General features: G+C 44.8%; 1 protein-coding gene and 1 non-coding gene across 8 annotated transcripts in view; one reads left to right on the top strand and one right to left on the bottom strand.

Annotated features, from left to right (window-relative positions):
* Positions 1–981, bottom strand: part of phldb1b (pleckstrin homology-like domain, family B, member 1b) — a 66,441-nt gene extending 65,460 nt beyond the window's left edge. Inside the window, exon 1 of one of the 7 annotated variants that reach the window (XM_029518307.1) lies at positions 732–981. In XM_029518307.1, the coding sequence (XP_029374167.1) occupies positions 732–767 (36 nt within the window). In that variant the 5' untranslated portion in view covers positions 768–981. The remainder of the gene's footprint in view (positions 1–731) is intronic. The other 6 variants (XM_029518304.1, XM_029518301.1, XM_029518303.1 and 3 more) reach the window with 6 other exon arrangements.
* A 193-nt stretch (positions 982–1,174) lies between these two features.
* On the top strand, positions 1,175–1,264 carry trnar-ucu (transfer RNA arginine (anticodon UCU)). The gene is given in 2 exon segments: positions 1,175–1,211; positions 1,229–1,264. It is a non-coding gene; the product is annotated as a tRNA-Arg (tRNA).
* Positions 1,265–15,646: the final 14,382 nt, after the last annotated feature.

The following is a 15,646-nucleotide window of genomic DNA, read 5'->3' as shown; positions in this document are numbered from 1 at the left end:
TTTTCACAATAATTTAGGAGGATTCATGTATACTAGGAATCCGCTTCACACTCACGCAGACACTGATGTGTCAAGGTGTGAGTCATTATTTTCACACACACACACACATCAGATGGTATTTAGACACACACTCTGAGGAAGTTACACACACACACACACACACACACAGATGCCTTTAAATCTCTTGGTATTTGACACATTCCCTGGAAATCTGCCACTTTGGCTGCTCTCTTGCCTCACTGTGAAAACACATACACGCACACACAAACACACACGGGGCCCGAGTCCCACAAATTCCTCCCTCCTTACTCATTTTTGGGTATTTCCATCAACTCAGCACAGAACACATCTATAAATATATTCCACGTCTATATTAGTACATCGATTCTGAATGAAAAGTGAGAAAACACAAACACAGAAAAACCACATGGAGAAGTTAAAACACACACACAACACCTAATTACAGCGATCAGAGCGTGCCTGCAGTCTTTTGCACGCCTAAGCTGTTGTGCAGAGGCAGGAATTGTGTTTGTGATGATGTCTGCCCTCCAGGTAACACAAAGATCACACAACACTGCTGCAGTAACAGACCCATGAAATGATTTTGAGCAGAGTGAGCCTGAAACAGAAACCCACAGAACGGACAAGAAAACACAGAGAAGTGTGGATCTGCAGCTGTGAACCTCCAGCCTGGTGGGGGGGTAAACCCAAGCCAAGCTGCATGCTGTTACCTTTCCCCAGTTGTCCAGCACATGCATCGCCTCCATGGCAGAGAGCTGCTCCTCAGGCAGAGAGTCTCAGTCCTCAGTCTGATCCAGTTTCCTCCACAGCCACACTGATTTTCTTTCTTTGTCTTGATCTTTTGTTTCACGCTGTTTCCTCCACAAAAACTCTTGTTCTGGAGCTGAACTTGTTGCTGCTTGCTCCGCTAAACTGAGACCTACATTCCTGACTGGCAGCACCTAAGTCCCAGATAACAGAGTGTGTGTGTGTGTGTGTGTGTGTAAGCCGTGATCAAAAGAGAGGAGAGGAAGGGAGGATGAGAGGATGATGACTGAAGTGACTCCATCAGAAATGAAGTGATGAACATGTTGAAGCAGGAAGAAGAAGCTGCTGCCATCAGGCAGGTGGTGGGGGCAGGTAGGGGCAGGTGGGGCAGGTGAGGCCAGCAGGTGGCTCTGTGGCGCAACGGATAGCGCGTTGGACTTCTAGATATATAAAGGAAGCGATTCAAAAGTTGTGGGTTCGAGTCCCACCAGAGTCGAGCTTTATAACAATCAGTTTGTAAGAAGAAACTTGATATTTGTGATTCCAAGTGGTCAGATTTAAGAAATATGAGGCCGCAGGCAGAATGAAAGTCTTTGTCCTCTCCTGGACGTCCCATCATGTGGCTGGTGGTAAATTTCCCACCTCTGTGAGAAAAAGGATTCCTCTGTGGGTTTGGTGAATGGACTGCACACTAACGCCACGTCTTTCCTTACAGATCTCCAGCCGACAGGAGGGTTGGTGTGACGTTTCATCTTTAAGCTGATCCACACTTAACTCAGCAAACATATGTCCAACCATCTAAGGCGGCGTGAGTGATCCCAGAAAAAAGGGATGAAGTTTTAAAGTGACCTTAGGCAGCAGAAATGTTTGCTATGCGTTTGTTCTTCGCTGCTGTCTCATTAAACAGCTCGCTGCCTCTCAGATTTATCTGCGACCCCTCCAGGGTCCCCGACCCCCACGTTGGAAACCCCTGTGATGTAGCACTTCAGATCAATGGAGCTCGACGGCTCGGAGGAAGAAGACAGATGATCACATTTATAATCATCTAATCTCATTTAGATAAATCAGATCGAATGGCGCACTAAACAAAAATACGACTTCATAGTTGTCTGCAGTAATCAGTCATTTTAATAAATAAATCTGATTACTAGATAATTGATATTCAACAGTCTGTTGCTCTCTTACACACATTCACACAACACAGAAACAATAAAACTTCAAGATATAAAAAGTAAAGGAAGATAATCAGGGGAAGAATAAAAATAGCATCTCCATAAAAATCTCAGCGAACTAATCAGCCGAGTCTGTTTTTGGTTTAAGAGAAAGCCCTAAATGAAACGATGGGGATAAACAGGCTCTTGCCTTTTACTCCCTTTCTTTGTACTTGGGCCAGAAATCCCTCTTTGCCGTTAAATGTACTTTTTATTTCGACCTTTTGAAGTTCTATGTTTGTTTGTTGTCGCCACATCAGAGCAGCTCTGAGCTGTCAGACTCTGTCGGGGGATCAGCAGCTTTTCTTTCCTTCAGATCCACAAACTCTGACGGGGAACACGCAGACCTCTCAGTCTTTCCCTCCCTCTGCTCCTCTCATGCCAGCGCAGAAAGGCTGGCATTGTTCTCTTTCACACATGAGGGAACTTCTCTTTTTTCACGGGGTTATGAAAGCGATGGAGTCTCCAAACGTGGTGCGGATGGATGGAAGTGGGACAGTTTGCCAACTAGGTGGAGGATAAAAAATGAAAGGGTGAACAAAATGAAACGCTGCAGACGGGGTTTGTTTGGAAAGTTCGATCTGATTCAGTGCAGAATGCAATCAAATATATTTTCTCTATTCTGTTTTAATCTACATTCTTAAACATCTCGCTCAGAAACGATATCATGATAAACTGCACAGAAAGGGTCATATTTTGTGCTTCACATCGAACTGAAGGCTCTGTGATGGAGAGCCTGTTAACACAGAGGAAGTCTTTATGTCTTTATGTCAATCATCTTCTGAGCTGAGAAAAGGATTCCCAGCAGTCATGAGCAGTTGTTGTGACTGAGACCTTGAAATGTAAGAATCATGATGCAGAGGGGGAAAGCTCAGACAACATGGCCACCAAACAGATAGTCGGATGATGGAGCAGGAGTGTGCGGACAGAAGACGAGCTCACACTTTCTATCTCTCTGTCTCTGAGCTCTGATAGCGGAGTCTGTTGGATAATCCTCCGTCTCTCTGCCGGGTTATCACACTTTGTTCTCTCTCTCGCTCTCTTTCTCGCCATAATTTCTCATTTTTTATTTTTTCCTTGCCTTCTGTCGGTCTTTCTGACGGTTGGACTTCTTTTTGCTTGTCGTTGTGACACTTTTTCAGTCCGCATCTGGCCAGAATTTCACAAGAAGCTGTGACGCAACACCAAGAACAGAAACAGGAGGCAAATTAGGCAAAGGCCAAGAGTCCAGTCCACGAGAGGGACTGCACGTGAGGCCTTCAGGGGACATCTGGAAATGACAGAATTCTCCCTTCTCTCCCAACAGTCTTTATTTGAGGTGTTCAGGGGACATCTGTATTTGTAGCACCTACTTTTCGTCTGCATTCGAGATGTCTAAGGGATGGCAGCAAGTTGAGAGATGCAGATCACATCTGATTCTGAATTACAACATCGAAAGCTCATCGATGTGCTTCTTTTATTTTTGTGTGTGTGTGTGTGTGTTACTGTATAAAGAGGTTGATCTACGTTACATTTCAGGTAAATGTCCTGTTTGTGGAGAGACTTTCCGGCTGCACCACACAGCCGTCTGCTCAGGAAACTGACGGAGACTCTAACTGATAAATTCGTGCTATTTCAGGGAGCCGTATCTTTACACTGCAGCGTTAGCGAGCGTTTCCCAGCTGGATGTGGTAAAAACCAAACGACACATTCTGTTTTTAGAGAAAAACCACAGAAATGCAGCAGAAACTGGCACCGTGGGACGGAGGGAAGATCTGCTGCAGGTTCCTTCTCTGCGGAGACTCCAAACTTTGTTCAGTCTGCAAATAATAAGAGCTAAATAGCCGAAAATGTTGGTGTTGATGGAGCAACATGTCAGAGATAAGTGCTTCTCTCAGCTGTATTTATCCGTGCTGTAAACTAATGAATGATTGATTTGAAAACAAAATCATAACAACAAGACAAGACTGTTACAACAGCTCACAAACTGAACATAAATTAAACAAGTGTGCGTTTGTGGATGTTCAGCTCCGAGCGGATTTATGGGAGTGAGACAGGATGGTTCTCACATATGAAACCACAAGGTGACGACACCCAGCATCCACAGACCGCCGTGGTTCAGTTCGTTCCCACCCAACACACACTGCCTATTCATTCTGCAAATATTACTAAATGTTTGGACAGAGGAAGTAAAGAATCAGCCAAGATGATGTTAGAACTGTCCTCGAATGTTTTCCATCGAGTTTCTATCAGCAGCACACTGAAACACCTCCAGAAGAGACTTAATCAAAATGTCAGCTCTCTCATGACGTCACTAAATGACCCTGAGAACACAACTTAATTCACAAACACCAACAAGAACTTTTTGTTTAGCCTAATGTTTTATCTGATGAATAACATGAGAGAATAAAGGCAGGAAATCGAACAGGGAAGGCTTAAACACTTAAACACATCCTGGAGAAGATGCTGTATGTGATTATCTTTAAAAACTGTAAAAAAATAACAGACCTCTCTTCACTCTGGAAGCATCTAAACCCAAAATGATCATAATGAGTCCATAAACAGATTAAAATGTTGACTGAGCCAGTAAGTGAAGTGAAAGTCTAAAGTGTCACGACAGACTTCAGATCTTTTATGATCATTTTCCAATCAGTTACTGATGCGACAAAACTCCAGGTTTGACATCATCACAAACTCCACTGGGACTCCTGACATAACTACTGCTGTGAATAATGATCCTGTTGTTATGAATTCACAATACACAATATTGTATTTTTCTACAGAGACACCACAGCGGAGGACAAGTGTCCCCACAGGGCTTCACGCTCAGCCCGGAAAACACGGAAATGCAAAGTTAACTTCTGGAAAGAAAAATAACAGCCCAAACATTTTTATAGATTTCTGTTCCAGCGTCACTAATCCTGCTGACGCTCTCATCTCCTGTCAGATTAAAATAAAAATAACGTCATCGAAGGAAACGGTGGTTGTCGTACATGCTTTCATGCTGGTGTTAGCTAAAGTTGTTCTTTATGATTCCCAGACTCCGAAGAAAGCGCGCCAACAACAAGAGGAAGCGTGAGACAGATAGAGGAAGAAGACGACAGACGGGGAGAGTCACTATATGTGGACTTCCTGTACGGCGAAGTGAGCCAACAACCATTTCCTGTAAGTGACACAGGCCGAGGTCAGAGACCTTTAAAAAGCTCTTTGAACAGATGGAGATTTCTGTTCACGTCTGGAATAAGAAAAGATTCTGGAACCATATTGGCTTTTTTTTTTTTTTAACCAGAAGACACCATATTTGAATCTCACCTGCTCTGTACTCCATCCTGATTGGGTGGTAAAGCCCCGCCCCCTAACCCCTCCACTTTCCCTCCAAATGGAGCGTCATTTAAAAAATGAACATCATGTTGTATTTCAGACTGAGATCATAAACTCATCATTTTCCCATAGACTTCAACACAACCTGACTTCTTCTTTTCAACCAGTGGAGTCGCCCCCTGATGGTGTTTAGATGGAATGAAGGTCTGAATGGTCACCTCGGTGCAGTACAGTGTTTTTCCACGGATAAGAAGCAGACATTAAAATGCTAATCTGTGCACGTAGCGATGCCAGCGTGTCCCTCACAGCACCAACAGAGAGAGCAAACACAGATCCATTATTTTGGCACCAAGCGCTGAGCGTTGGAGGGACGCCACCATCGGTAGGAAGCTAAACACACCAGCTGCCTCGTGTTGCACAGAAACACGCACACACACGATTGTGCGCACTCATGTAGACAAACTGAACGCACTGAGGGCCGGAAACTAAAAAGCAGGTGAGTGAAGTGAATCTCAGCCTCTTTAACGACTGCTGTTAGGTGGAGCCGAGCTGACAGATGGACGGTTATATCACACAAACACACTGGAGGTAAACAAAGATAGTAGCAGGACACATATAGTGCGACTGACAACCTGCTGAAGTGTGTGTTTTTCACCAAAGAGGTGAAATTACGGCTGTGTGAGGATCAGAGGGGTCGTCATTATCGGATTATCGGATCCAGTGACGGCAGAAATGACACCTCAGAGCCGCTCATCATCCAAACCACAGTGATCCACCAACCTCTCCGAGCTGGAGGCAGCCATGACTCAGTGTTCCTGACGGAGCCGCGTGGAAACAACGAAAAAAATGTGATTTTCTTTTACTCTTTGAAAAGAACAAACTGGCTCCTTCTCTCATACAAACACACATCCAACAATTTTTCCATCAGCTTTGTGGCCGTTAAGAAGTTGAGAATGTTTCCAGACATGCGAAATCCATCTTTACTGTTTCTAATATTCAATATAAAGCAAAGGCAGAGCAAACTTTTCCATATTCCTAAATAGAAGCATCAGTCCTCAGAGGTGAAGCAGCAGCGACGGTGAAACCAGGATGAGATAAGAACGGAGGTGAGGAGAAACAGGAGCAGCTTCAGATGATGCTTCAAGTATTTTAACCCACTTCTGTCAACCAGTTGAATTGTTTGAATGCTAAAACAAATCTTTCCTCTTCTAAAATAACAGAAGTCGTAAGTTTTCCGCATCAAAATGTTGAAAAATGACGTCACCTGTCTGCCAACAGAGAGCTCATGTCCAGTTTTAAACCCAAATTTTCTCAGCTTCAATACAACTGAGTCTCAGGGGGGACAAAGTGAAATGGCTGAATGTAAACAAGCAGCTGATTCAGCAGTTGTCTGCTCGACCAGCTCTGCGTCCTTTTTCTCCGTAAAGTTAGTGACAAATATAGAAACACGACCAGCTAAGTGAGCTGCGATCACACTCAAAAACATCTGGAATAAAAGCAAACGTTGGCTCTCATGTCTCCAATTACGCCTGAATCCTGAGGAGGAGGGGGGAGTCATTGGGAACGTGGTATTCCATTGCTCAGTGGTTCCGTTGACTTTTGGCTCAGTGTTTCCCAAAGACGTGGAGCTGGACCGGCATTCCAGCCCCGCGGGCACAAAGAGACTCTTTCAACAGCCGTAATCCTCCAGAGGAGGAGCAGGACTGCAGGACCCAGACTGACGACCACGTCTCATGTGTCCCGTGATAAGACGTGAGTTAGTGTTAAAATGAAGCCAGTTAAATAGCATTGTTAGTTTTGGTGTCAGCATCTCAAACATCATGTTTGCTATTAACTCTTTTGGAGCCACATTCAGGATTCACTGTGTTTTTCCTTATCAGGTCACCTTTTTTAAAATGTCACCAAATCTCCAAATATTCAGAATCAGCTGATTCCGTCAGTGAATCATTTAAGTTCTCTGTAATTGGAGATAACAGCTCAGACAATATCTGATTCTATCAGGAACATACAGGAGTGAGCCAGAGACTCTCTGATTGGCTGTGACATCACTCACTGGAGCCAATAGGAGCGTCCGATGTAGAGACGTGACTCTGGACGTCACAATCAAAGATGGAGGATGAGGATGGACGGATGAAAGCAGCAGAGCTCCAGTCAAACTAAAAAACAGACTGATATAAGAAAAGTTTCCTGCCTTTGGTCCATCACTTCACACACACACACACACACACACACACACACACACACACACTCCCAGTGTCACTCACCCTCCCTCTCTCTCTCCTCTGCAGTTGGATTTCTTTCAGCTCATTCAGACTGGAACCTTAAAATCCGATCTGGCTTCATATTTTCACGCCTCAGCTGTCTGAACTCGAATGAAAGTTGTTGGCGGTGGAAGTGAGTGACGGGGGCGGCGCAGGGAGGCTGGTGCATCGTGGGATATCCCTTTGAGTCATGGAAAACAGCAACGTCTCCTACAAACAGTCCAACAAACCTGAGTGTCTCTTTGTATTGTCTCATTACACACTCATGGCATTCAGCAGCTTCTGGAAACACTTACTGAACTTCCTCAAAGGTCAGCTTCTGGAAAACATGTAACACACTCACACACACACACACACACACACACACACACTTTCTCCGTGTACTCATTTTTCCCTCCACTGTGGATCTTTGTCCTGAATCCATCCTTTAACACACGTGAGATGCTTCCTCTCTCAAACTCATCCGTCGCCTGAACTCTGCGTTTAAACAAAAGCTGCTCCAGAGTTTCACACAGAGTTCTCAAATCTGATTCTATTTGCTGTGATTCGCTCCACATTGAAAAAAAAAACTGGGATCCTGGACTCTTTTTAAAGCTGCTTTTCTATATTTGTATGTTTGTGTCCTCTGGAAGTGTACATGGTGAAATTTATCCTCCGCGATTTATTAGATTCTGTCATACATTCTTTACATTGGAAATTGAACTATTTAGTATTTTAAGAGCGCAAATAAAATTTGATTTGATTGTTTTCATTTCATATTAATGTTATTGTTATTGCTGCAGAAATCATCTTTTTCTATAATCTAATGTCTGTGTGTGTGTCCAACTAGGCCAGGTGAAGAAGCCAAACGCCATGAGATCATCCCTTTACCAGACCGCCGCCCCTGCCAAAGCCGGGGTTACCATGGCAACGCCTGTTTTCTGTGTGTGTGTGTACAGTAGACTGCAGCACACTCCTCACAGTCGGTCAGGCGGCGTGAATAATTATACGACAGTCCGAGTCTGTCGGAGGTCAAAGGTCAAAGCGGGTGAGCTGAAGTGAGAAACACAGTCAGTACAGCTCACGTCCAAGTCTGAGCGTGACGAGCGTTCTGATTGGCTGCCCGTGTGTGTGTGTGTGTGTGTGTGTGGACGTGTTGCAGCTGTTGCAGAGGCAGCAGACGGCCGTTTCAGGGCCGTACGACCCCGAGCTGACCTGTAGTAACCTCAGCCTCACTTCCTGCTCTTCTTCTTCTGCTGCTGCTGCTGCCAAAGATGCACAAACCAATTTCCCTCTGAGTCCCGTCAAAACGTGAGAGCTTCACAAACACTCAGCGGCTCAGCAGAATCTGCTTTCTCTCAAAAAGTTCAAATCTACAGTTTAACGTGCTGTTTGTGGTGTTTTAATGTGAAATCAGCTCAAATGTAAATTTAATCACTAATTAAATTTTAACCATCACGTAGCTTCATCTGTCAGTTAAAGCTCTAATATCAACCTCAGAAATGATCAGCTGACATTAGAGAGGAAATGTGATTCATCATCAACTAATCAATCTGAGTTAAAATGACGTCTGCAACGTGTAGAAATAGATATTTTTATGTTAACTTTATTAATCCTTCTCCATTTTATCAGGTAGTGTGTTTTAATTATTTTAATCCCAGATTATAACAACATCTTCTTGTCAGCTTAGTGAATTTAGATTCTGCTGCTCGGAGCGAAGATGAAGCCTCAGTTAGCGTCATGTGCCCGCTCAGGTTTACGCTCAGAGGTCGTTGACAGCTCCGGTAATCGGCACCAACGCACGAATTCACAACCTGCAGCAGCAGCAGCCAACGTTTTCTAATGGCCCTCCATGAATTCATCCAGGTCTCTCAGGTCTTCCGCTAAACTGCCACAATGCGCTGAAGGTGAAAACACAACAAGACTCACAACAGGAAACAAAAGTAAACAGTCTGATGAGTCAAGGTCAGCAGCATCGCTAATAGCAGGAGAGGATCACCCAGAGGAGGGGGGGGGGGCAGATAGAGTGCCTCTGTGCTGGCCTGATTATGCTCTTAACAGAATGAGCTCACATAACAAAGGATTTATTATCAGGAGCTGGAGAGTCGCTGCAGTCTGGGAACTCCAAACAGGCGTTTTCTCTGCCAGGCGCCCGAAAAATGTGGCCCAGCTCTGCTTCGGTCGGGAGGTTCAAACAACGGCAAACCCTGTTTGGGTCCCACTGCCCCCCCACCACCCCGGCCCATAAAGCAGTCTGTGTTTCAGCAGGGCATCATGGGCAGAGTTTACCTGCAGGTACAGAAACACTGACTGAAACACGGAGACATTGCAGCACTTTATAACGCTATATACAAAAAATACATGAAATATAAATATACAACTATAAGGTGCCCAACTGAATTTCATTAAGTATAATTAAAGGTCAATTAAAGGTCTAATTAACCAGGAGCTTTCAGGAGCTGTTTCTGCTGTTGGCCGACTTTAAATGTTCGTCTGAACAATTAGCATCATACATCTGCTGATAACAGTGTTTGGAAAAGAAATCACACAATTTTGTGATAAAATTATGTCGAATTCGGGGGAACAGACGCGTCATCACTCAGCAAAGTTGTGTTAGCAAACTGCTGCTTAACTGCACATTCAGCACAGAGAACTGATGAAGCTACATCTGCTGACATCTGCTAACACCTGCTAACATCTGCTAAAATCTGCTAACACCTGCTAATATCTGATAACATCTGCTAACATCTGATAACATCTGCTAACACCTGCTAATATCTGCTAAAATCTGCTAACATCTGATAACATCTGCTAAAACCTGCTAACACCTGCTAATATCTGCTAAAATCTGCTAACATCTGATAACATCTGCTAAAACCTGCTAACACCTGCTAATATCTGCTAAAATCTGCTAACATCTGATAACATCTGCTAAAACCTGCTAACACCTGCTAATATCTGCTAAAATCTGCTAACACCTGCTAATATCTGCTAACACCTGCGAAAATCTGCTAACACCTGCTAATATCTGCTAAAATATGTTAACACCTGCTAAAATCTGATAACATTTGCTAACAACTGCTAACACCTGCTAACTTCTGCTAACACCTGCTAACATCAGCTAACAGACAGCTGTTGGGTTTTTAGAGTCCAGTAACAACACTCAAGTTTTTATGTACATCCGTAGAAATACAACAGCTGACAACACCTTTCAGAGACACAAACACACAATAACTCAACGAAGTGTCTCACTCAGAGGCTCTGACACTTTCACAGGAGCAACAACCACGAAGACGAGACGCGACGGAGCCATTCTCCACTGAACGCACTGAGCATGCTCTGTAACAGCATCTGATGACATCACCACCCAGCAGGGAGTGTCTGCTGGTGTCAGGCTTTTAGCTCTGTTTGGGTCCACACCTCCTCCTGTTAACGGGAGAATAACGACGACTCCACCTGACAAACCTGACCTGAGCTGACACACAATCCCTGAAGAGGAAAACACCTCCAAATTCCCACAATGGGGAGAGACAGTGAAGGCGTCTGAAGGCAGGTCCATCGTCTTTCTTTGACTCTTTCAGTGCAAACAAAGATGAGAATCCAGACAGAAGGCTTTTAAAGCCACAACAACAACAACAAAACAAACAAACAAACACAACACAACACACACACACAAACACTTCACCCCAGTGCATTAAAAACAACAATTATCCTTCAATATTAAAGACTCTACCTGACTGGATGCTGACGGGCGGTGTGTGTGTGTGTGTCTGTGTGTAAATGTGTGCGTGGTGGGATAGTCCAGTAACACCACAACACTACACAAACACACCACTGCTGCTCAGACACAGGATGGGACGGCTCTGCTGGTGCTGCTGTCACAATACAACAACACAAAGAAACACAGAAATGTCTGAGATCCAAAGAGCCGTCTCTCTCTCTCTCTCTCTCTCTCTCTCTCTCTCTCTCTCTCTCTCTCTCTCTCTCTCTCTCCCCCTCCTGTCGTCAGGGTCTCTCGCTCACCTCTCCTCTTGCTTCACACACTTTAACGTCGCTCACGGTCATAACACACACTGTTAGACACTAAAGCCATGTGGCCGACACTGCTGACACACACTGTCTGGCTGTTGCTGGTCCCCTCCCTCTCACTCTCTCTTCACACACCCCCTCCCAGTTTTCCTGTCCGGTCAGCCTCGCCCCAACACGGTACACAAGGCGTTCATTCTTCTGGATAAAGAAATCTGTGTTGCTCCAGAAATATAAACCTGAAGGTGGATTCAGATGAACGAGCTGAGCTGCTCTGTCTGACACACGTGTGCTAAAATCTAAATCCATCGAGTACGTTCATCATGAGTGAGACAGTAATGGTGACCACATGACTGTGAATATTTCGACTGTTTGAAGAAGAGTAGTTCATATGTGGACGTAATGTTTTTAATTTACTGTCAGTGTGTGTAAACAGAGAAGGTGAGGCCGTCTGAAAACACCATGACTGAAGTCAGGTGTTCATTTAATGAGGGATAAATATGAACGTCTCGCTGAAACACGCTGATGCTCCTGTGAGCTAAACCGTAAATTACGATTTTTAAATGCAGCTTCCACTCGGTCACACAAACAGCATAAGAGCCCAACACGGGCATGAATAGAACACAACACAGACGGACTCACAATGAGCCTGAGGTCGCACAAATATGGAAACGTAAACCCACAACCAGCCGTGGGAGTCCTCTGAGTTGTGTTTTTGTCAGCACGGTGGTGAAGCTGATTGTGTAGCAGTGAGACTGAGTGATGCTGTGTTTGTGCAGACTGTGTAATTGTGTGCAGCATGACATAGTTGGTGTTTCCTCCCCGACCAAACTGGTGATTAGGATCCGGCAGGCCTCAGCGGCCGCTGCGTTTTAATTTATACGCCACATTCCTGCAGGGCTGGGCGGGATTTATCTTCGGACTCATCTGCGCAGCTGTTGGACAGAAACGGAGTGAAGCTCTTTATATTCACTTTGTTTGAATGGTCTCAGCTGTGAGATCTCCACAGGAGTGCCTGAGATGCTTCTGCCCTCTCTCCTCTTTGGGAACGCCGACTCAGCAAACGCACAACAACGCAGGCCGCAGTCACACCTCTGGATTTGGAATCCGACTGATCTCAGTTCCAGATCTCCAGGACTGTCTGTTCTTGCCCGTTCACCTCTCACGAACGTGTCGTGTCGATGCAGGCCGGCAGCTGCTGAACACAACTGGAATATTTCACAGTTTGATGTCGCCAACTGATTGTGTTGTTTGTACGTTTGTCGAGACACAAAACGTACAAACGGTCTGTTTGACAAGAGAAGCACAAACAGTGAACAAACGCAGATGTGTTTGATTTTGTTTCCATGACTAAATGTAATGACCATCTTTATACAAGCAACTTGAGAAGTCAGACTGTGTTGAATTCAATGGGAAAATGTCCCTCCTCCTCCTCCCTTATATTGAATTCAATGGGAAAATGTCCCTCCTCCTCCTCCCTTATATTGAAGTCAATGGGAAAATGTCCCTCCTCCTCCTCCCTTATACTGAAGTCTATGGGAAAATGTCCCTCCTCCTCCTCCCTTATATTGAAGTCTATGGGAAAATGTCCCTCCTCCTCTCTGATGAGGAGGAGGGACAGCAGTCTTCAACACGACATGATGTTCATTTTTTAATTGATGCTAGAGGGAAAGGGGAGGAGTTAGGGGCGGGGCTACTGTGTGACTGACAGACCGCACCACCCAATCAGAGGAGAAATAACAAACTGGAAGCTTCAAAACGACAGCTCACAAAGCAGCAGGTGATGTTTTGGCTTCACTTGGTCTTTTTTCTCATCCTGATATAGTAAAAGTGCGTCAGATGTTTCTTCTTCTCTGAGCTTCTTTGGACGTCATCGCCACCGACTGTTGATTGGCGGTATAACATCACACCAGAGGCAGCTCTGCCTCATGTGCATCCTCCGACACAACTTAAACAGGGAACCAGCAAACTGAGATGTCACATGTAGACATCTGATGTGTTGGTGATACAGGAAACAGACGTCACATCGTATATTATTATTACGGGATTTGAGTCGACTGAAGCTCAGGAGGAGAACTTCTCTCTGAGCTGAATGTGTGCTATGTTGCCTTGAGCAGCTTTAGTACACGTGCAGTGAAACACAAAAAGAGGCGACAGCGGAGGCCTTAAATTGTCCTTCCTATTGCCCCTTTTGTCTGGGGAGGGAAACGCCAGCCAACATGGCAGCGAGCCTCATCAGTGCAGCGCCCGCAGGTAGCCAACACACCACCGGGGGTCAAAGGTAAATTTCACACACTTAACACATAAAAAGACGTCTGAGAAAGTAAAAAGCTCTCTCACCTTTCATCTTTAATGAAAAGCATATTTGGCTCACCCCCCCCAACCACCATTACCACAACAGCACCCACACAGCCATTCAAATCCTCACGCCTTTATAGAAACACACAGCGAGTGCTGCAGGGCTCATTATGAGCATCAAAGGCCTCGATGGGCCTGACTCCTTCCTCTGAGCTGATTGGAGGATCTGATACCGTCAGCCGGGGTGGAAATTCAATTATGGAGCGATTCAGGGCGGGCAGAGGGGGAGGAATGTACTGTAAAGATTTTGTGAAGGATTTTTTTTTTGCCAGGATGCATCTGCAGTTGACGGGTGGTGGATCAGACGCCCACGTGTTGCCCCCACAGCCCCGGGCCATGCTGAGGGAAGCTGCAGCCCTGTTGTTTCAAATCTTTGTTTGTCTTTTTTTTTTTCAATGTGGAGCAGCACAACTGAGCGCCGAGTGACGGAGGACTCCTACAATCAGGTCCACGTCAGTCGTCGTGTCATGCTCCGTCTGTCAGGGCTGACAATGGGCTCTGCAGGATTTACACAGTTTGGCTCCAGGCGCCGGCTCAGAGAGCAGGAGGACGGAGCACTCCTGCCACCTAGTGCCAGGTCCGGTCAGGTGTGCGTCTGTTGTGTGATGAATGTAACGTTTGTGTTTGTTGTGGAATTTGCAGTTTAACATCTTATCTCATGTCGTCCGTCCTCCTGCAGGCCGTCAGCGATAACAAATGAAGTGACTGAGCTGGAGGGTTTATCTCCAATGAGCTTTACAGGCTTTAAGACACAGAAAGAGATCAAACATCAGAGCATTTCCATCCTCCCTCTGCTGATACCCAGTTTAATTAAAATACCCCCCCACTCCCCTCATACCACCGAACTACACCTAAAGTTCTCAGAGCGTCTCTTTGAAGCAGCTAAAACCCTCAAATTCAAACAAGCTCCTTCCAAAAACTTCATGTTTCCTATTTTAATTTTGCATTTCTAATCTGTGAAAACTGCCACATAAACAGAAACCTTCCTCCCTCTCTGACTGACCGTCCTGAGAAAAGAAGAACAGCTGGAGGTGACGGCTGATCACATGATCACATTAACAGCCCTGACCTGCAGTTACTCACCCCCCCTCCCTCCTCTGCAGGCTGTTTACCCCCTGCAGGGGCAATAACTAATCCATCAATACAAACCCCACTCAGGCCTGAACTCTGTTCTACTTTATGAAGTCTCCACATTTAATTCACTGACTCAAATAAGAGACACACTGTTGTTAGAATAAAGAAGACAGAAAATTATATTTTAAGAGAATTATCTTGGATAAACAGATAGATAGATATTTTATTTATCTGTTGCTCAGATACAAACATAATTCCCAAAAAGAGGAAACAATGAGACATACAGACATAAAAACACAAGGAAGGTAAAAATGTGACGAAGAAAATGGTGCCAAGTGGCATAAAGAGTCAAGAATAGAGCGAAAAAAGTTGTTTGTAAAAGGTGAGAAGATAAAAAGGAAAAAGCACACACACACTGTATGGACCTTTAAACTATTAACATCGATGTACACAACATGACCAGCGACAGACAACAGACAAACTAATAAAGAGTTAAATAAAGAGAACTTTAATGTCTCTGAAACATTTAACTTTTAGAGAACGACACAACATAACGAAATGCCACTTATGAATTCATACACGAGGAAATAAGAGCAAACCAGCGCACAACGTCAGATAATAAGGCGACAACAGCTGCTGTTTGGTGGCCACATGTGTGACAGCAGAGTG

The sequence above is a fragment of the Echeneis naucrates genome, chromosome 13, assembly GCF_900963305.1.
Source record: "Echeneis naucrates chromosome 13, fEcheNa1.1, whole genome shotgun sequence".
NCBI lineage: Eukaryota > Metazoa > Chordata > Actinopteri > Carangiformes > Echeneidae > Echeneis > Echeneis naucrates.
The sequence above is the reverse complement of the archived record's forward strand: the minus strand, read 5'-3'. Positions and strand labels throughout refer to the sequence as shown.